Source organism: Hemiscyllium ocellatum, chromosome 15 (genome assembly GCF_020745735.1).
Source record: "Hemiscyllium ocellatum isolate sHemOce1 chromosome 15, sHemOce1.pat.X.cur, whole genome shotgun sequence".
Classification (NCBI taxonomy): Eukaryota; Metazoa; Chordata; class Chondrichthyes; order Orectolobiformes; family Hemiscylliidae; genus Hemiscyllium; species Hemiscyllium ocellatum.
The window spans coordinates 55,227,143-55,249,553 of record NC_083415.1 but is presented as its reverse complement, the minus strand read 5'-3'; the positions used below and the strand labels follow the sequence as shown (position 1 = coordinate 55,249,553).

At 44.3% G+C, this 22,411-nt stretch overlaps 1 protein-coding gene across 1 annotated transcript in view; it reads left to right on the top strand.

The window, feature by feature from the left end:
- The first annotated feature begins 271 nt into the window (after positions 1–271).
- Positions 272–22,411, top strand: part of actr5 (actin related protein 5) — a 42,362-nt gene continuing 20,222 nt past the window's right edge. The window contains exons 1-4 of the mRNA XM_060836135.1: positions 272–666; positions 8,015–8,238; positions 10,329–10,498; positions 20,107–20,324. Coding sequence (XP_060692118.1) covers positions 277–666; positions 8,015–8,238; positions 10,329–10,498; positions 20,107–20,324 — 1,002 coding nt within the window. The 5' untranslated portion in view covers positions 272–276. The remainder of the gene's footprint in view (positions 667–8,014; positions 8,239–10,328; positions 10,499–20,106; positions 20,325–22,411) is intronic.

Here is a 22,411-nt window from a genome sequence, read left to right as displayed (position 1 = left end):
TATTGAAACCTGGTGTTGTGTGATTTTTAACTTTGTACACCCTAGTCCAACACATCTCCAAATCATTTTCCTAATCAACCTGTTAAGGAGTGTTATTACAATCTCTGGAGCAGGTGGGACTTGGAAGCCGGGTCTCCTGGCTCTGAAGTGGGGACACTACCACTGCACCACCAGAGCCTGTATCTCTTTGAGTCTACAGTAGGAACTGAGGTGTCGCGGAACGTATTGTCAGTGCCCGGGGGACGCTGGGGGGATTGTTTTTGTGGGTGCGCCAAGATGGCGGCGACCATCGGTGCGGATTTCACGGAACCGCCGCCGAATATTTTCTATTTTCGGGACCCGAAGCCGGTGGCGGATCCGATCGACGATCCGGGAAAGATCCCAGGATGGAGTCCGGGCCAGGTGCCTCTGGTGGTGGATAACGGGTCTTTCCAGTGCCGGGCCGGCTGGGCCCTGGACCCGAAGCCGCGGCTTCAGTTTAAAAACGTTTCGGCGCGGAGCCGCGGCGCCTCCCGCAGCGACACCCAGGTCGGCAACGACATCCGCAACCTGGAGGTGGTCCGCTGGCTGCTCAAGTCCCAGTTCGACAGGAACGTGGTGGTGAATTTCGACCTTCAGGAGCAGGTGTTTGACCACGTGTTCCAGCACCTTGGCATCACCTCTGAGGTCAGAGTTCACCCTGGGGGAGGGTCACAATGTTGTTCAATGTCCTCACAGTCCCACCAACAGGATAAACTGGCGGGCACTGCCTCAGTACAGGGCGAGTTGCCTCACCGATATGCCAGGTGAGGTGATGCCCCTGGCATGGGAAGCTGTGCCCTGCTGGAGGCGTGTTGCCCTCCCCTCACATCACGTCCAGCTGAAACCCCCTGACATGTCAGACTTTACCCCAGCTGGAGCAAGTCGTGGCCCGGGTGAGACACGTGGCCCTGTCATGTCAAGCTGGACCTCTGACATAGTCGAACAGCGTGGCGCTGGAAAAGTAAGCAGTTCGGGCAGCACCCAAGGAGCAGGAGAGTTGACATTTTGGGCAAAAGCCCTTCAGCAGGAATGTCAGGTTGTAGTCGTGCCCTGGATGAGGCATGCTGTGCCCCTGACACATCAGGCTGAACCCCTGACATGTCGGCTTGTGCCCTGCATAGGGCATGTTGTGCCCTGGTTGCAACCCCTAACACGTTAAGCTGAACCGCTGACATGAGAAGCTGTGCCCCAATATGATAAACTATACCTCTGATTATAGTAAACTTTTTTTAAAAATTTCAAAAATATACTTTATTCATAAATACTTTGATGATCTATACAACTGGACATGCCATACATATGTAAACATTCCATTTCTTTGCATACCAAAACAGTCTAATCATTCCTATTTACAAGTTGGTACGCTTACATTTTTAGCTGATGCTTCAGCAGAGCCCAAATGACAGCGTGGGCCCCCTGTTCTTCTTAGGCAGGCAGATATTACACAGTGGTCTTTCCCCACCGTGCCTTGGCGGCAGCTGTCCCAAGCTTCAGCACGTCCCTCAACACATAGTCCTGGACCTTGGAATGTGCCAGTCTGCAACACTCAGTCGGGGTCAACTCCTTCAGCTGGAAGATCAACAGGTTTCGGACCACCCAGAGAGTGTCCTTCGCCAAGTTGATGATCCTCCAGGCGCAGTTGATATTCGTCTCGGTGCGCGTCTCGGGGAACAGGCCGTAGAGCACGGAGTCCCACGGCACAGTGCTGCTCGGGACAAACTTTGACAAACACCACTGCATTCCTCTCCAGACTTCCTCTGCATAGGCACATTCCAGAAGGAAGTGTGTGACAGTCTTGTCCCCCCCCCGCAGCCATTTCGAGGGCAGTGTGCGGTGCGGCAGAGAGTCCGGGCGTGCATAAAGGATCTCACAGGCAGAGCCCTTCTCACCACCAGCCAAGCCATGTCTTGGTGCTTGTTGGAATGTTCTGGCGATGAGGCATTCTGCCAAATGGCTTTCACAGTCTGCTCAGGGAACCGCTCGATAGGATCCACCCTCTCCTTTTCCCGAAGGGTCTCAAGGGCACTACGTGCTGACTACTTCCTGATGAACTTGTGGTCAAAGGTGTTTTTCTTCATAAATTTCTCCACGAAGGACAGGTGGTACGGAACGGTCCAACTATTCGGAGCGTTCCGCGGCAACGAGGCCAGGCCCATCCTTTGCAACAGCGGGGACAGGTAGAACCTCAGTACGTAGTGACACTTGGTGTTTGTGTACCGGGGATCCACGCATAGCTTGATGCAGCCATACACAAAGGTGGCCATCAGGGTAAGGGTGGCATTGGGCGTGTTTTTCCCCCATTGCACTGGTCTTTGTACATTGTGTCTCTTCAGAAGTGGAAGATAGCCCGGGTGACTGCGGCGGCACAGGTTCTGGGGATAGGCCAGACCTCTGCCACATATAACAATACTGAGAGTACCTCACACCTGATGACCAGGTTTTTTCCAGCGATGAAGAGCGACCGTTGCTCCCATCTGCCTAGTTTCTGTCTCATCTTCCTGATCCGCTCCTTCCAGGTCTTGGCGCACGCCCCAGTCCCCCCAAACCAAATACCCAGTACCTTCAGTGGTCAGTCCTGACGGTGAAGGGGATAGAGGATTGGTCAGCCCAGTTCCCGAAGAGCATGGCCTCGCTCTTGCCCCGGTTTACCTTGGCCCCCGAGGCCCATTCGAACCGGTCACAGATGCACATGCGTCTGTGCACGGACAGCGGATCCGAGCAGAAAACGGCGACGTCCTCCATGTACAGGGAGGCCTTAACCTGTAGGTCCCCGCTGCCAGGAATAGTCACCCCTCTCAGGCTCGCATCCTTCCTGATGGACTCAGCAAGTGGCTTTATGCAACACACAAACAAGGCAGGAGAGAGAGGGCAGCCCTGCCTGACTCCAGATCTTACAGGGAAGCTATCTGATTCCCAACCATTGATTGAGACTGCACTGACAATGTTGGTGTAGAGCAGTCTGATCCAATTACAGATTCCCTCCCCAAAGCCTATTTTGGAGAGGACATCCCTCATTCCCCCCCCCCCCCCAATCTCGACCAGTAAGCCGTCGCTTCCAGGAGTTTTATTCTTTTCGAAGGACACGAGGGCCTTGGTCAGCTCATCCAGAGATAGCGGCTGGTCCAGCCTCTCTCGTGTTCCATCGTCAAGGACCTCCATGATAGAGGACAGGAACGACTGGGAGGCTGCGCTGTCGGTTGGCTTAGAGTCATACAGACTGGCATAGAAGGATTTGCTGATCCTCATCATATCAACCTGAGATGACGTTTCCGAGCCATCTTCTTCCTTCAGGATGCTGAGCACGGAGTTCTCTTTGTGCACCTTCTGGAAGAAGAAATGTGAGCACGTCTCGTCCTGCTCCACGGAGCGGACTCTGAACGGAAGATTATCTTGGAGGCCTCCAAGGCAAAGAGCGAGGCTTGCTGGCCCTTCATCTCCTGGAGGCCCTCCGTGACATCCCATTGTCTGCAGGAGGAGCAGGTTCTGCATACTTTCCTGGAGCTGGAACAGTTTTCCCTGCCTCTCTCTCACCTCCTGAACATCTTTGAGGATGAAGAACCTCTTGATGTTCCCTTTTACTGTTTCCCACCAGTCTGCTGGGGTCTCAAAGAGAGGCTTCACGGTTCTCCAACCTGCGCAGTTCCTCTTGAGCTCCTTGATGTTTCCCAGGGTCAACAGCTTAGTGTTCAGTTTCCACGTTCCCTTACCCGCCCACTGCTCATCCTGTAGGTGACAGTTGGCCAGCAGGAGGCAGTGGTCAGAGAAGAACACCGGCTTGAAGTCGGTGGATCTGACTGAGAGCGCTCGGGACACAAACAGGTAATCTATCCTTGAGCGGATAGACCCGTCTGCCCGTGACCAGGTGTACCTACGCTGCGCTCCGTCTGCAGGGGTACTGAAGACGTCGTGCAGCTTGGCATCTTTTACTGTGTCCATCAGGGCTCTGGACGTAGCGTCTAGTTTACTGTCCCCCCGCCGGATCGTCCATCTGCATCATGATACAGTTGAAGTCTCCGGCCAGAATGACCGGCCTCAACGTAGCCAGCAACAATGGAAGCTGCTGCAGGACGGCCAACCATTCACTCTTACCCGCTGGGGCGTACACGTTGATTAGTCTCACGGGAGCATTTCTGTATGTAACATCTGCGACGAGCAGGCGCCCGCCCACCACCTCCTTAACCTCGGAGATGGTGAAGTTGCCTCCCTGCAACAGGATACCCAGGCCTGAGTAGCGGTTATCGTTGCCCCCCGACCACACTGACGGCCCATGGGCCCACAAGCTCGACCGTCTCCTATAACTGCTGAGGTGCGGTATCCCACACTCCTGCAGAAATAGGATGTCGGCTTTGACATTGGCCAGGAAGGCCAGCGTTGAAACACATCGTGTAGCCGATTTTATGCTGTGCACATTAATACTTGCAATTTTTATCCCCATTTTTTTAACAATTTGTGAGGTTACCCATGTCCCATTGCCGTTGGTCCTGCCCCTCTGGGGTAGCTGTCTGCATCCCCATGGTGAACACGAACTGCTGGACCCTCGCAGGGCTGAGGTAGCTGTCCAGCTCCTCACTCGGTCCATTTGCCCCTCCAGTGTCATTGAGCCAGGACCAGGGTCCACGCTGTCTGCTTCTATATCTGACAGCGGGGCTGTCAGAGGGTCGCTGCTCCCAGTGACCTGGAGCTGTGTGGCGGTGGGGCCCTCCTGGCTTTTACCTGGTGGGGGGTGGTAGTTTCCCATTACCTCAGGAGGTTCGTTCCTTGGTTGGCAGTTGCTGCTCTCCTTTCTCCACGCAGTGCTCTGCCTGTTCTTTTGGTGACAACCTTCCTTGCGCCTGTCCTCACCCTCCGAAGATCTGTCCGTGTCTTCCCCTGCAGCTGCCTTTTCCCCTTTTTCTGGGAGGTCTTGGCGGCCGGGTGAGTTTTCCTCCTCTTGTTTTGTGCCGGGATCCATTCCTCTGCCTCCTTCTTTCCCTTCTCCTCCTCCTCCGTCTGTCCTGTCGGAGCTTCGCTCGGCTGCTGTCCCTCTCCGGTGGCTGACATCTGCTTTGTTCTGGCCTGTCCTTCCTTTTGCGTGCCCCCAGACACCGTTCCCTTCCTGGTTTGTGGTGCCTTGCTGTCCTTTTGCGGCCCACCCCCGGCCATCTGTCCATAGGTGGCGGCCCCTCGTCTTGGGCAGGCCTTGTACACGTGGCCTGCCTCCCCGCACAGATTGCAGTTTTTTGCCTCCTTGCATTCTTAGGTCGGGTGGCCCTCCTTCTTGCAGTTCCAACAGATCGTGACCTTGCAGTCCGCCACCATGTGGCCTGACCTCCCGCAGGTTTGCCACACTTTCGGCTGCCCTGCATAAGTCAGGTACCCTCTGCTCCCTCTGATAGCAAAGCTGGAGGGTGGGTGGAAGATGTTACCCCTGGCATCAACCCTGACCTGTCGTTTGCTGGTCCAGATCCCGAAAGAGTCAACCACGTCGGTGCTTTGTCCCTCAACCTGCACATATCTTCTCAGGAACCTCAGGACATCAGTTGCTTGAACATAGCGGTTGTACATGTGGATCATAACAACCCGACTCCTCTGTGCAGGAAGCACACACAACGGGACCACCAACAAGATGGAGAACAGCAGCTCCCCTTCCTTTTCCTTGAAGACCTTCAGGAGCTGCTCGCATTGCTTCACGCTCCTGAAGGTGACGTCAAAGTAGCCTGCCCCAGGGAAATCCTGCAGTCAGTACACTGCAGTGAACCCACAGCACTCGAGCAAAATCTTCTTCACGAACACCGTCCGATCGTCCACCTTCTTGACGGTCACCCTGACTGTTGCAAACGCCCTGGCCCGGGATGCGAGCAGCTGTTGAGGCCATAGCTGTGAGGTTGGCTGGTCCCTGAATTGGCGTTAGGCCGAAGCCAGCATGAAGATCTACCAATAGCAGGTCAGCACAACCAAACGGTCCTCCAACATCCAATCACGATCCAGCGATGAGCTCCACTAGCTCTGATGACTTGCAACTCAACCCCAATCCTGATAAGAACAGACACTTGATCTTAGCCAAAAAGGCCGAGAAGTAAACTGTTATTCTATCATGGCAAAGCCTAACTGACCGGGCATAATGTGACCTGATACATTGAACCATGGTGATATGATGTAGCATGAACACAATATGGTGCTGCTTGCCTCAGTGTGTCATCATAGGGTGTGCCATGCCACACTGGATCAGGATTTAATAGCAAAATAACAGTAATTTTAACACACATGCCACTACGCCGTAAGAAAGAAAATATAATTTGTGGCAACTAAAGAGTAAGTTTTGAATCACAACATTTTGATGGTCAGTTTGCCCCATTTCATATAATTATGATACAGCCATGCCAAATAAGTGTGATGAGCTGGCTGGGCTTCGCTTGTCACTCCTTTATCACTCGTTATTACTTTTCTTCAGCTACATGTTAACCTGGCTGCAGTGCTTTAAATTCTGAAGATTGTAAGTTTTGGCCCAAAAAAATAGGGGGGGGATGACAGATGAACTGAACAGATATTTTGCATTGGTCTTCACTAAGGGAGGATACAAGTAGCATTCCTGTCAGTCAGAAATTGCAAGAGAAGGAGGAATTCAAGAAAATTACAATTACCAAGAAAATAGTACTGAGTAAATTGTTGGAGTTGATAAGTCCCTTGGTCCCATTGGTTTTATCCTAGCGTGTTAAAAGTAGCCAGTGAAATTGTTGATGCTTTGGTTTAGGGTAAAACCAATGGGATTAGATTAGATTCAATAAGTAATCTAATCTAATCCCATTGGTTTTAGCCTAGTTTGTTAAAAGAGCTAGCCAGTGAAATTGTTTGGCTTTAACTTTGGAAAACTCAATTTTCATCAGTTGCTCCTTTCAGGGAAGCTTCCTTTAGACTGGAAAATAACAAATGTAACTAATTTAATGAGAAAGAGAGAAAGGCAGAAAGTAGGAAACTACAGGTCAGTTAGCTTAACATCAATCATACGATCATTAAAACAGGGCATTTAGATAGATTCAAGGCACTGCCAACATGGTTTTATCAAAGACAAATCATGTGTTGTTAATTTATTGGCATTCTTTAAAGAAGAACTTGTGCTTTAAATTGTGCTTTAAATAAAGAGGAACCAGTGGATGTATTGCATTTAGATTTCCAGAAGGTATTTGATAAAGTGCCCCATCATAGGTTGTTTGGAAAATAGAAGCTCATGATGTAGGGGGCAATGTATTGGCGTGGATAGAAGATTGGTTGCTGACAGAAAGTCAAGAGCTGGAATAAGTGGGTCATTTTCAGGCTGGCAGGGTAGCTTGAGTGGTTGCGATAGGAGTCGGTGCTGGGCCCTCAACTGTAAAACTTATATAAATGATTTGGATGAAGGAATTAAAGGTATGGTAGCTAATTCTGCTCACGACACAAAGATATGTAAGAAAATGTGTTATGAACAGGTTATAAGGAGCCTACAAAGGGATATAGATAAGTTCAGTGCATTGTCCAAGATCTGGCAGGTGGAGTACAATGTAGAAAAAAACAGTTTGCCCTATGAGGAAAGGTTAGGCCTATATCCTTTGGAGTTCAGAAGAGTTAGAGGTAACTTAATTGAAACATATAACATCCTGAGGGGACTTGACGAGGTGGATGTTGCAAAGATGTTTCCTCTCTTGGGAGAATCTAAAAGTAAGAGTTTAAGAATAAAGAGATTATCCATTTGAAACAGAGATGAAGAAACATTTTTTCTCTCTCAGAAGGCTGTGAGCTTCCTCATAAGTCAGTGGGTGCACAATCTTTACATATTTTTAAGGAAGAGGTGGATAAATTCTTGATGACCAAGCAAATGAAAGATTGTCGGGAAGGTGCAGGAATATAGGATTGAGATTTAAATCCGATCCACCATGATTTTATTGAATGGCAGAGCAGGATCACAGGGTTGAGTGAAGTGGCCTGTTCTTCTTCCTTGTTCATATATTATACTAATTGGTACTGTTTGTATCTATCACAGTTTTGCGTGGAACATCCAATTGTTTTAACAGAAGCACCATGTAATCCACTGTATTCACGACAGTTGATGTCTGAGCTCCTGTTTGAGTGCTACCACGTTCCCAAGGTGTCATATGGAATTGACGATCTTTACAGCTTTTGGCGCAATAACAAACACCCCGCCACTGGATTGATTGTTTCCTCTGGGTATCACTGCTGTCACATTCTGCCTGTGCTGCATGGCAGGTATGTAAAGCACAAACATGAAAACTTTAAAAACATGCTACACGGAGCTGCAGATTAGACAGAATAATAGATAATAAATGTTGCAAATCCAAAATAAAAGGTAATAATGTGAGAAACTTAGAACAGCTCAATCAGACTTTGAACTGTTCATATTTCAAGTGCTCCACCATTCTCTTTCATGCACTGTCAGACTTGTTGTAGTATTAGTTTGATTGTGTATCGTCCCTACACTGTGTGAAACATTGCTCTCCTTATTCAAGGAAGTGTATTAGAAGCAGTTCAGAGGAGGTTTACCAGATTACTGCTTGGAACAGGTGGGCTGTCTTATGAGGAAAATTTGGATAGGCCGAGCTTTCATCCTCTGGAGTTTAGAAGGATATGAAATACCTCGATTGAAACATTTAAGATCCTGCCGGCTCTTGACCAGGAGCATGTGGGAAGGATGCTTCCTCTTGTGGGAGAATAGAGAATGAAGGGTCACTGTTCAAAATAAGGGGTTGCCCATTTAAGACACAGATAAAAAGACATTTTCCACACAGAGGATGAGAGTCTTTGGAACTCTGTCCTGGAAAGGCAGAGGAAATAGATTCCTTAAATATTTTTAAGGTGCAGGTAGATAGATTCTTGATAAGCAAAGGAGTGATCAAGTGGGTGGGAATATGGAGTAATCCGAGCAGCCATTATTGTGTTGAATAGCAGAATGGCCTACTCCTGCTCCTAACTCATATGCTCACAATCTTTTGAATTGTTGGTTTCAAATTTATTATCTGAAGCTAATTAGAAAGAAAAGCATTTACACTAATAAAGCATCTTGTGTGATATCCCAAAGTGTTTTGCAAGAAATGAGTTATTTTGAAAGTGCAGTCAGCATTGTAGAGGAACACAGCATAGTCCCACAAACAGGTAAACAACAAGTAAATCATGTTTTAGAAATTTAGCTTTGAGTTAAGTGTTGGCCAGGATTCTGTGAGAACTCCACTGCTTTTCAAACAACTGCCTTTACCTGGGAGGGCAGAGGAGCCTTGTTTTGAAGTCTTACCTGAGATACAGAACATTCAGTAATGGAGCACTCCCTCAGTACTTACTTGAGTGTCATCGAGATTAAGTACTCAGTTTTGGAAGTGAGACTTGAATCCATGACCTTCCAACTCTGAGGTGAGAATGCTAGACCAAGCTGACACTGAGATTAAAAATCACTATAGGGAGGGGGAGTGATTGGAAAATGAGCAAGGGCCCTTGATGGGAGTCTGGGAGAAAAGTGGAGAGAAAAGGTTGAGATCCTGGCACTTTATTGTACACGATGGATGGCTATGGGGTAAAAAAACCAGCAAGACTAATTCCAAGCAACAAAAACAGCAATTGCTGGAAAAGCTCAGCAGATCTGGCCGCATCTGTGAAAAGAAATCAGAGTTAACATTTCAGGTTGAGTGAGCCTTCCTGGACTTCTGAGGAAGACTCACTCAACCTGCAACATTAACTCTGATTTCTTTCCACAGATGCTGCCAGACCTGCTCAACTTTTCCAGCAATTTCTGTTTTTGTTTCTGATTTACAGCATCCGCAGTTCTTTTGGGTTTTTAATTAGACTAATTCTAAGATGCGCTAAACGATGTTGGTATTGGAGCAGCTTCAGTGAAACCTGCTAAACACCAGGCGGCCAACACAAGGGGCGAAGCCGTCCAGCCAGTCCCTGCAGATGTTGCTGATATACCCCCTGTGATGCAATCAGTTCATGGCAGAAAATTGTTTTATTATACTGGACTGGAGTTTCACTCCGATAGAGAGTCTCCATGTTGGGACTTCTATGGCGTTGTGATCACTGTTTCTCAATGTACCTATCGGCATTTTCTGGGTTGTGAACAAGTTCTATTTTGGAGCCTGTTCGTAAGTTGGGAACACAACACAGGGCAACGTAACATAGCATTTTGTCATTATAGGACAGATCTTTAAAATTACACCCTGTATGAGATCACGTTTTTAAGTATGAGCGTTTGTATGTCAGGTGTTTATACATCAGGGACTTTTGTATTTATCTTATTTCATATGTCTCTCTGTATGTGCACCAATGGATGTTTCTTTGATGAACCCTAGGTTGGACGCTCATAACAGTAAAAGGATTAATCTGGGTGGAAGCCAGGCAGCATCATACATGCAGCGACTGCTGCAGCTAAAGTATCCTGGCCACTTGCCGGCTATAACACTCAGCAGAATGGAAGAGATTCTCCACGAACATTGTTACATTGCAGCCGACTACATGGAAGGTCATTCTTATTCTTAGCCTTTTGATACATTCTTTGAAATATGCAACTTGGCAGAGATTGTCTCACTTGGAAGGCTAATGTCATGTGGTTATTGTGATCCACCGGACTAGAATGTTTTGTCCGAGGGGTGGGAGGGAATATTTTATCCTCAAGCTGTCCTGAAGTTTCCCTTCAATTTTTTTGTCTTCTCCCCAAAGGTTACAGGTTAGGGTGGAAGATGTGTTTAGTCAGGAAGTTGCAGCCATATAGAGTCACTTGATAAACAAGCGGATCATTTCTTGTCTGTCAGTTTCCCATGTTTCAAATTGGCTGAAGTCAATCCTGGAAGAGGGATGTTCTGATCTGGTTTAGCTTTCATTAGACGTATTCACCTGTTAAATAGTACAGTCAGTCCTCCAGTGGTGCAGTGGAAAAGTTCCCACCGCAATATGATGGGCTGGAAACACGATATGTTTTGTTCCATTCCCTGCTGGCATGTCTGATTTTAATTAGTCAGTCATAACTTGTGAGAAATGGCTTCAGTGGTCAGGATTCTGTCTCACCCAAATGATCTGGGCTGAAAAGTATGCACGTGCAGATTAGATTAGATTAGACTTACAGTGTGGAAACAGGCCCTTCGGCCCAACAAGTCCACACCGACCCGCCGAAGCGCAACCCACCCATACCCCTACATTTACCCCTTACCTAACACTACGGGCAATTTAGCTTGGCCAATTCACCTGACCCGCACATCTTTGTGACTGTGGGAGGAAACCGGAGCACCCGGAGGAAACCCACGCAGACACGGGGAGAACGTGCAAACTCCACACAGTCAGTCGCCTGAGTCGGGAATTGAACCCGGGTCTACAGGTGCTGTGAGGCAGCAGTGCTAACCACTGTGCCACCGTGCCGCCCAAGATGTAGACAAGATCTGAATCAGTCTGATGCACTAACTAGGACTCATGTTCAAATATGACCTGAAGATTAGAATAGGTCAAATAGCAATAGTTCAAGATGGTGTTCACACTCACATTCTCCCCAACTCTGCCTAGGAGTCCTAATTCAGGATTTAACAGACAGATTCAGGAAGTTAGCATTCATTTCGTGAGTGCTGGAATACAAGAGCAGAGATGTACTGCTGAAGCTGTATAAAGATCTGGTCAGACCGCATTTGGAATATTGTGAGTGGTTATGGGCCCCATGTCCAAGCAAAGATGTGATTGCCTTGGAGAGGTCCAGATGAGGTTCAAGAGAATGATCCCAGGGAAGAAGGGCTTGTCATACGAGGAATATTTGAGGATTCTGGTTCTGTATTTGATGGAATTTAGAAGGATGAAGCTGTTAGGTTCTTTTCCCGAGGTTTCACACATGAGGTGCAATTCACACACACCAACTTCTGCCAACAGTTCAAGTTTATTAAAGCCTGCACAAGCTACGTGACTCCCTTTGACCCTCCTCGCAGGCATGTGAGGTCGAGTCAAAAGGGGCACTGAATAACGAAAACACATCCCCCTTTATACAGGTCAGTTGGTCATGCTCACAGATACTCTGGCCACTCCCCCACAGGCACATGCCACTCAAGACAACCCTCAGTGACTCCCTCACCGTCACATGTTACCCCAGGTACAATGGTAGGATGAGATCATCCTCAGAGATAATGAAAATGTAAATGTCCCAATCCTGGGGAATCGTTATGCAAACAATTTCCTGACTCAGTGATTCCCTAAAACAATGCAGGTGCGACATACCTAGCTTCAGGGGATGGCTAGAAAGCATTTCTGACTGGAAGAGATTGAATGATAATTTAATTTGGTAATAATAGGGGAGTAGTTGCACATGACTGTCTGAATTGGGTGGGGGTCATTCGCACTCCTGCTGGACTGTCATCCCCACCCACTTCCAGAATGTTCACTCAGTGCAGTTCATCTCTTCATTATTACATTAATGTCCAGAGAGATGTTCCAATTTAATTTTTTTTAACATTACAAAGGGGTCCTCATTCAGAATACTGAGAGGTCTGGATAGAGTGGATGTGGAGAAGATGTTTTCATGAGTAGGAGAGACTAGGACCTGAGGACACAGCTTCAGAGTGAAGGGATGATTGTTTAGAACTGAGATAAGGAGGAATTTCTTCAGCCAGAGGGTGATGAATATGCAGAGGGCTGTTGAGGTCAAGTCATGGAGTCTCGTTAAGACAGAGATACATTGATTCTTGATTAAGGGGATCAAAGGTTGCAGAGAGAAGGCAGGAGAATGGGGTTGAGACACGTATCAGCCATGATTGAATGGTGGAGCAGATTCGATGGGCCAAATGGCCTAATTCTGCTCCCATTTCATATGGTATATATGGTTGCTGGTGAAGTGGAGAGAAATTGGAAAATGGGAATACCAGTGGAGTTATTTGACCTCTGCAAATGCTTTTGTAAAATGTTGAACTTTACTATTTAATTTCTCTATTTCTTTTGTGATCTGAAAATGTCAAATTGTTTCAGGTAATGATTTTGTGAGGTGGCAGATACTTTTGACACATAACATAAGTTTTTGGAATCTTGTGCTTTTGTTGGATGTGATAATGTAGTGACTTTGTTATTGGGCTTAGTAAACTGGAGAGCTAAACCACAGTTCCATAGCCCTGATTTCAAATCCCATTAAACTCCATAATTTCAAAATAAATCTGGAGGAAAAAAACAAGTGTCGGTAATGTAATCTTGATACTACCGATTGTGATTAAAAATAAACACAAGCTTGATGATGTCTTTTGAGAAAGAAAACCTGTCTGTCCTGCCTATGACTCCAAGCCCACAACAAAATGCTTGACTCTTAATTACTGTCTAAACAAATTGATGGTCTTTTGATCCAATGTAAAGCTGTCATGAGGATCTGTAGCAGTTCAAGATGGTGGCTCAGCCCCACATTCTCCCCAACTCTGTCGCTAGCTCATGGTTGTCAAATTTGAATCAAATTTTACAATTGAATCCACAATCTAATATCTATAATAACAGATTATACCCTGATTATACCCCTCGAACTTACTTGTGTCCATATCAGTGATTCAGGCATACCTGGTGATAGGCTTTATTAATGTGTTAGCAAGTAACATTGATATTCTTGCTCACACAGTATAAAATCCTTTCATCTGTGAAACTGTACTCATTTCATGGGAAGAAGTGGAGGGCATTCAGCTTGTCAAGTCTGCTCTACCATTTAATATAACCATTGCTGATTCAGCATTTCAATGCCCATAATCCTGTATGCCAATGGTTATCAGAAATCTATTGATCTTTACTTTAAACATACTTAAAACTGAGTTTCCATAACCCTCTGAAGTAGAGAATTCCAACGATTTATTTCCGTCTAAATGAAAAAGTTCTCGTCATCTTGATCTCAAGTGGCATCTTCCTTGTTTTTAAACAATACCTTTAAGAATTTCGTAGGTTTTGACAGGATCGCCTCTCATTTTTTGAAACACTGGAGAACACAGATTCAGTTTTCCCAATGTGTAGTCATAGAACAGCCCCACCATCGCAGTAACAAATCTGATGAACCTCCATTTCACTCTTGTTATGGCAAAGTAGAGACTAAAACTGCATATACTGCCCCAGGCACTGTTTAATCAAGCTTACATACAATTGAAACAGACTTCACTGCCTCTTTACTCAATCATTTTGTGGTAAAGGATAACATTTCATTAGCTTTCCTAATGGCCTGCTGTATTTGCATGTTCGCTGTCAACGATTTATTGACAAGAGCTGCTAAATTCCTTTGTACATCTACACTTTCCAACTTTTTTTCCATTTAAGAAATACTTTGCACATCAATTTCTCCAACTGAAAGGGACAGCCTCACATTTTTCCACATTAAACTCCACCTTCAATGTTCTTGCCCAATGACAGCCTATCCAAATCCTCGTGAAGCTACTTTACATCTACCTCATAAACACATTCCCATTTAGCATTTTATCATTCACAAATGTGAAAACAAAGTAAAATTTGGTCCCCACATCAAAATCGTTGACATATAGTGTGAACCGCTGGTGCTAAGTACTGATTTTTGCAGTGCCCCACTAGTCACAGCCTGCCAATGCAAAGGTGATCCATTCATTAATACTCTCTGTTAACCAATCCTTAGTCCATGCCTACATCGTCTATTGTCCAACACTCTTTAATTTGGCTAACCAACCTGCTGTGGGAGGCCTTATCGAAAGCTTTCTGAAAATCCATATATACTATGTCCATTGACTCCCTTTTATACATTTTGTTGGTAATATTCTCAAAAACACCTCTTAAATTTATCAAACACAATTTCCCATTTGTAAATCCTTGCCTATTACACCCAATTGCTTTTGTACATGTACATTCTTTCTCATAGTTTCTAGCATATTTCCTACTACTGACATCAGCCTGATAGGTCTGTAGTTCCCTGTTTTCTCACTTATTCCCTTTTTAAATAGTTGGGTGACATTTACAAGCTTCCAGTCTGCAGGGATTGTTCCAGAATCTGGATTATTTTAGAAGAGGTGAAGGGGAAAGTTTTAAAAGGGACATGGAGCAACAATTTCATGTAGAGAGTGGGGCGTGTATAGAATAAGCTGCCAGAGGACGTAGTGGATGCTAGTACAATTACAGCATTTAAAAGGCATCTGGATGGGTGCATGAGTAGGAAAGATTTAAAGGGATATGGGCCAAATGCTGGCAAATGGGACTGGATTAATTTAGATATCTGGTCGGTATGGACAATTTCAACTGAAGAGTCTGTTTCTGTGCTGTACCTCTCAATACTCTATGTATGAACTATCTTTACAGCCACCTCTTTCATCCCTCTGGAATTTAAGATATCAGGCCCGATAGATTTATTAACTTTCAGCTGCATTAATTTCTCAGGTACTACCTACCAAAACTAATTTCTTTCAATTCCTCTCTAATTCTAGGCAATTTCCTGCATCTTCCACAGTGAAAACAGATACAAAGTAATAATTTAGCTTCTGGATTAGTGGTGCTGGAAGAGCACAACAGTTCAGGCAGCATCCAAGGAGCATTGCTGCTCGTTGGATGCTGCCTGAACTACTGTGCTCTTCCAGCACCACTAATCCAGAATCTGGTTTCCAGCATCTGCAGTCATTGATTTTACCATCTTAATAATTTATCTTCCCTGCTATTTCTCTATTCCTTATTGCAAATATTTTTAACTCTGCATGTAATGGGTGGTTGGAGAGGGTTGCTTTGCAGACAGGAAGCCTGTGACCTGCGATTGGCCACAATGATTGGTGCTGGGTTCACTGCTTTCCGTCATTTATACTAATGATTTGGATGTGAATGTAAGAGGAATAGTGAATAAGTTTGCAGATGACACCAAAATTGGAGGTGTGGTGGACAGCAAAAAGGTTACGTCAGAGTTCTACAAGATCTTGATCAAGTGAGCCAATGGGCTGAGGATTGGTAGATGGAGTTTAGTTTAGACAAATGTGAGCTGCTGCATTTTGGAAAGGCAAATCAAAGCCGGATTTATACACTTAAGGTAAGGTTCTAGGGAGTGTTGCTGAACAAAGAGACCTCGGGTTGCAGGTTCTTAGTTCCTTGAAAGTGGACTCGCAGGTAGGTAGGATTGTGAAGAAGGTGTTTGGTATGCTTGCCTTTATTGGTCAGAACATTGAGTATAGGAGATGGGAGGTCATGTTGCGGCTATACAGCACATTGGTTCGGCCACTTCTGGAATATTGCTTGCAGTTCTGGTCTCCCTCCTATTAGAAGGATGTTGTGAAACGTGAAAAGGTTCAGGAAAGATTTACAAGGATGTAGCCATGGTTGGTTGGTTTGAGCTACAGGGAGAGCAGAATCAACTGAGACTGTTTTCCCTGGAGCATCGGAGGCTGAGGGGTGACTTTATAGAGGTTTGTAAAATCATGAGGGGCATGGATAGGGTAAAAATATAAGGTCTATCTGGGCGAGTCCAAAACTAGATGGCATAGGGTGAGAGTGGAAAGATTTAAGTGGGACCTAAAGGGCAACTTTTTCACGCAGAGGGTGATGCATGTATGGAATGGGCTGCCAGAAGAGATGGTGGAGACTGGTACAATTGCAATATTTAAAAAGCATCTGGATGGGTATATGAATAGGGAGGGTTTGGAGAGATATCGGCAAAATGGTGGCAAATAGGACTAGATTAATTTAGGATATCTGGTTGGATCGACGAGTTGGACTGAAGGCTTAATTAAACAGGGAGAATGTTTTTCTGGATTCCACGTGCTTGATGTAATGAAAAACGGGAAAAGAACAAGAAAGGAGAGGGACTGAGGCCAAGCGGGGACTAATTGAACATGTATCATGTGAGGCAGCAATACTCTCAAAGAAAGAAAAATTAAAGGAAGAATTCAGATTCAGACCAGAGACAAGAAGTTTCATTTTCATATATATGTTATATGAAAGATTTTATGCTCCATTTTTATGATTTTTGTTAGATTGCATGCCTATTGTAATCAGTATTTTGGTCCTTTTTGCTGTATTCTAAATACTTCCCAATCCTTATATATACTACTGTTTCTGGCAATGTATTAAGCTTTTTTTTAAATCTCATTTAATCATTTAACTTCTTTTATCAGCCATTTATTTTAAATCCTTGCTCACTTTATACAGGTATCAGTTACTTTATCAACCATAATGGACTGACCTTTTTTGTTTGTTGAAAGAATTTTGAGCTGCAGTAAGCCATGTAATAGTTCTTTAAAATTCCTTATTCATTGCCCAGGCACAGTCACACCTTTTAATATATTTTCCCAATCAGCCAATTTGTGCTTCATACCTTCATGATTTCCCTTATTCACATTTAACTTCCTTACTTCAGATTAAAGTATCTAAATCTACATATGTGTGTGGCATAAACGATGGACAGCAGTTACCTTGTGACCTCAGTAACTGAGTTAAGTTAGTTCAGTAAAGTTTGAGAGTTATGTGGTCAAGCTGCTCTCTCTCTCTCTCTCTCTCTCTCTACATTATTTGGGGAGCATCCTTTATCGGCCATTACTCTTGGAATGATAATTTCCTGTTGATTTCAAGCAAAACTAAAGTTAAGCAGTTCCCTGGAATATGAAACGTTTTGAAGAAGTGTCTTTATATTTCGGGCTTAATTATTAACAGAGAGGATGTTTTTCTGGATTCCACGTGCTTGATGTAATGAAAAACGGGAAAAGAGCAGGAAAGGAGAGGGACTGAGGCCAAGCGAGGACTAATTGAACATGTACCATGTGAGGCAGCAATACTCTCAAAGAAACAAAAATTAAAGAATTCAGATTCAGACCAGAGACAAGCAGTGATACAACCTGGTGGAGGCACAAAATAAAATGAGAAAAACCATGTTTCCTATTGTGGATTACTACACAATAATAACAGTAATAATGATAATATATCTGTGAGAATGTTGACTAAGAACATAATTAGACTGGAACTGTGAGCCTTGCTGTACAGTTGAGTATCCTGCCAACATTTGTTGGTTAATGTCGCACATAGAGAACAGTCATTTAGATAGAATACCTGGTGCCTGTACAACTTGAGCAAGGAACTTAATTAGAAAGTCCTTGCTTCATTTTCATTGGGAGCAAATCCTTATTGTGCAAGTCTGGGGAAATTGCTGTGGATCCAATCCAATGATCTGAAGGGCAATGAAGATTTCTTGCATTGCAGAATTTCTCTGATGTAGAAATTTGAGTGATTAAGTATCAGATTGTTGGTCCCAAAGTTAGACGAAGAAAGAAAGCAGCATTCGTGACATTGGGTTGACCCATTTGGCTGCACTAAGAGTGTGTTGATGATCATGAACTGCTGTTGATCGTTGGAGAAACCCATCTGGTTCAGTTATTTCCTGTCAGGAAGAAAACTGCCATCCTTAACTCGTCTGGCCATTATGTGAATCCGGCCCCACTGCACCATGGTTAAATACTGCCTGAATAATTAGGGATGGGCAATAAATGATGACCCAGCCAGTGATGCTCACATCTTGTGAATGACTAAAAGAAAATTAACTACTTTGTGGAGTTGTAGTAACTGTTATATTTACCACAGCAGTCTATTTACACAGCCGATCACATAAACATTAATGCAATAATGACCACACAAACAGTTTCTTTTCTAAATTATGTCTTTTGGAATACAAATATTGGCCAGGGTGCATTGTCCAGTGCTTTAATATTCTTCAAAATAGTGCCATGACATCTTTTGTGTCCATCCGATGGGATTGACCTGGCCTTGTTATAACATCTCATATCAGGACTGTATTGAAGTGAGCGCCTTGGCTTTGTGCTTGAATCTCTGGAGTGAGACTTGAATCTGCAACCTTTTGATTCCAACATGGCATTACCTCTGATGAAGTGAAAACATTTGTGTTCAAGATACATAATAAAAATTGATACAGGAGTAGTTTTAAAAGAGTATGGGGTGATATATATCAGTCACGTCAAAGGAAATCAAATTTTTGTTTACCTTCTGCATCCAGATCAGTATTACTTGCACTGCTTTTTGAACCTGTATGTAGTTAATGTGAACATATAAAATATATACTTTAAATTTTGCATATGCTAATCTGATAACAAGTTTTAATTTTGGAAATTTGATTACTTTTTTCATGTTAGCATCAGCATTGAATGCTTGCAAATACATGATAACACTGGATTTGCTTACAAAAGAATTATGGTTCCTCATAGCCAATAAATTGCTATGATTTATGACCTCATTGCCTCCTGCTTCAGTATGGTGCTTCTTTTTTACTGTACTCTCAAAACCTTTATAGACAAGATTGGCAATATAATTGCTGGTTGTGCTGAATAATGCACAAATTCATGCTCGTTAGAAATTTAATTTGTTATGACTAGACGAAACCCCCTTAAAACATTTCAACAAAGTAACAACTCCAAAAACTCAACAGTCTATCGGTGGAGGAGGCCCAGGACTTGCATGTCCTTGGCAGAGTCAGTGGGGGAGTTGAAGTCATCATCCACCATCATATGCTAGCCACGTGATGACTGGAGGAAGAACACCTCATCTTCTGCCATGGGACGCTTCAACCACATGGAATCAATGTTGATTTCAACAGTTTCCTCATCTCCCCTTCCGCCACCTAATCCCAGATCCAACCCTCCAAATTGACACCACCCTCTTGAACTATCCTACCTGTCCCTCTACCTTCCCACCTATCTGCTCCACCCTCCACTCTGACCTATCACCATCGCTCTCCCACCTCCATCTACCTATCACGTTCATAGCTACAGATGCACGGAAACTGCAGCATCTCCAAAATACCCATAATCCTGACTTGGAACCACATCAGCTATTTCTTGACCGTCATTTGGTCGAACATCTCGAATCCCTCCTTTACAGCCTACCTTCTCCAGACAGACTGAAGTAGGCCTACCATTAGCTTCTCAAGGGCAACTAGGGATTTGTCAGTTGATGCGAAACAATGCCAATGCTGCATAAATTAATTTTTTAAAAAAATGCATCCATTGACCTAAATATCAGGAAGAAAATAAATGTTCTTTTTTTTAGTTTCACAGAAATACACAAGACTATGAATCTAAATTTGTATCTTGACTTTTGAGTCTGAATTGAAAAGTGGGTATGATGTAGTCGTTTCCCTGTTTGCAGAGCTCAACCTGTGGAAGCAGCCGGACTTCTATCAGAGAAATATACACAGGATGCAATTGCCCTTCAACAACAAGCTGCTGGCCAGCACTTTGACTGCCGAAGAGAGGATGGAACGGAGGCAGCAGCAGATTCGCAGGCTACAGGAGCTCAATGCACGGCGCAGGGAGGAAAAACTACAGCTCGATCAGGAAAGACTCGAGAGACTGCTCAGCATCCAGGTAAAGGAATAGGGACACAGTTTAAAACAGATACTCTGTTCACTATTTCATAAGCATGAACAAACTGCTCCCAAGGCTCTGCCTGTAACTTATATGGAAAAAGAAACAAGTTACACTCTTTAGGATCCCAAGCATTCCATCATTGATGAATCATTCACTTTTTTGATGGCCAGATATGGCAAGCTGCGAGATGCAGCAAATAATCAGTTAATTTTTTATAGTGGTTTTGGTTAGGGCTAGGACATTGGGAAAGCTTCAGTCTCCTCATTAAAAGGCTGTGGGATCTTTGAAGTTCACCTGAGCAAGACCTTGATTTAGTCTTTCACCCTGAAGATGGAACCGCTGTTGATGCTATGTTCCCTCACTGCCACAGCTATGTGTGTCCAGGACAGGGTTTGATCCCTCAACCTTCTGACCTGAGCAGCGTGGGAAATAGGAGGTTGCAAGAGTGTGATCAGCTGAGCTGTGCTTGACACATGAACCATTGCATTCTTTTTCCCTGCTTGATGTTTGAGGAGCAATAGATGGAATTGAACAGTGAGCACCCCCTCCTTTCCAAAATCCCTGTTTAAAAAGCCCAAGTTTCCATGCAGTGACTTTACCAATCACTGTGTATTAGTGGCTCTGTAAATAACCTGGGATGCAAGTGATATAATTATTTCCATGTTACCTAGCCAGACTAACAAATACAAGTCATTGTATCTTTTTAACTTTTTCCTAATTTGTTTAATCATGAGGGTTCAATTTTTACTGTGATGTCTTGGAGCTGGAGAATGTGTCAGCGAAGAGATCAAAGCTTAACAATGTGTGAGCTCTTATCTAATGAAGGACCTACTTGACATAGGGCAGTGCAGTGGTGTTTCCCAGACTGATAGCAGGGATGGTGGCACTATCCAGTGAAGAAAGATGGAGGCTCTGCATTTTCTGGTGTTTAAAGAATGAGAGGTGATTTCACAGAAACTTAGAAAATTCTTCAAGGGATAGACAGAGTAGGTGCAAAAAGGACGTTTCCCCTGGCTATGGGGTCTGCAACCAAGGGACACCATTTGAGATTAAAAGACATTTAGGACTGAGATGAGGAGCAACCTCTTCACTCATGGGGTGGTGCATCTTTGTCAGTCTATATCCTCAAGAGCTGTGGAAACTCAGGCCCTAAAAGACTTCATGACAGGGATTGGTGGATTTGTAGTTACTGATACAAAAGTTTGAAGACACGTACCAACAGATTTAAGAGCACCTTCTTCCCTGTTGTTATAATACGTATGAATGGACCTTGCATATATTAGAGTTGATATTTCTCTGCACCTTTACTGTAGCTGTAATACTATATTCTACATTATGACCCTGATGTACTTATGTAATGTAGGATCCGGGAAATGTACGAGGGCATGGGTTCAAATCCCCTTGTGGTGGGTGCTGGAATTTGAATTCAATGAAATCTGGAATTAAAAGTCTAACATTCATCATGTACCCATTGTTGATTGTTGGAAAAACCCATGTGTTTCACCAGTGTCCTTTAGGGCAGGAAACTGCCATTCTTACTTGGCCTTGCCTATGTGTGACTCTAGTTTCATAGCAGTATGGGTGACTCTTAACTGCCCTCTGGTCAATGAAGGATGGGCAATAATGTTGGCCTAGCCAGTGACGCCCATATCCTGTGAATAAATAAATACATTTGAGAAAATAAGAACACAAATGAAGTAGAGTTCTGAGCATACAAGTGTGCAAATCACTAAATGTGACACTAACTTAATAATACCATTTTTAAAAGAAACAAACATTGGTGTTTATTTCAAGAGGGATAGAATTAAAGTGAAAATTCATTGAAATTAAACCATGGTTTGACATCACTTGAAGTATTAAGCACACACATCACTGACTACAATGAAGGACTTACAAATTGCATATTCAAGTTTTCAGATGAAGTTAAAGGAACAGTAATTCCAAAAAGATGTAGATAGATTAGCCTCAATATTATTGTGGGATCAGATACTACGAGGGAAATTGGGAGTGTGACCATCTTGCATGGGAGGCCTGAATCAGAATTACAGGATATTTATTACTCTGTTTCTCACAGTGTGAGGAAG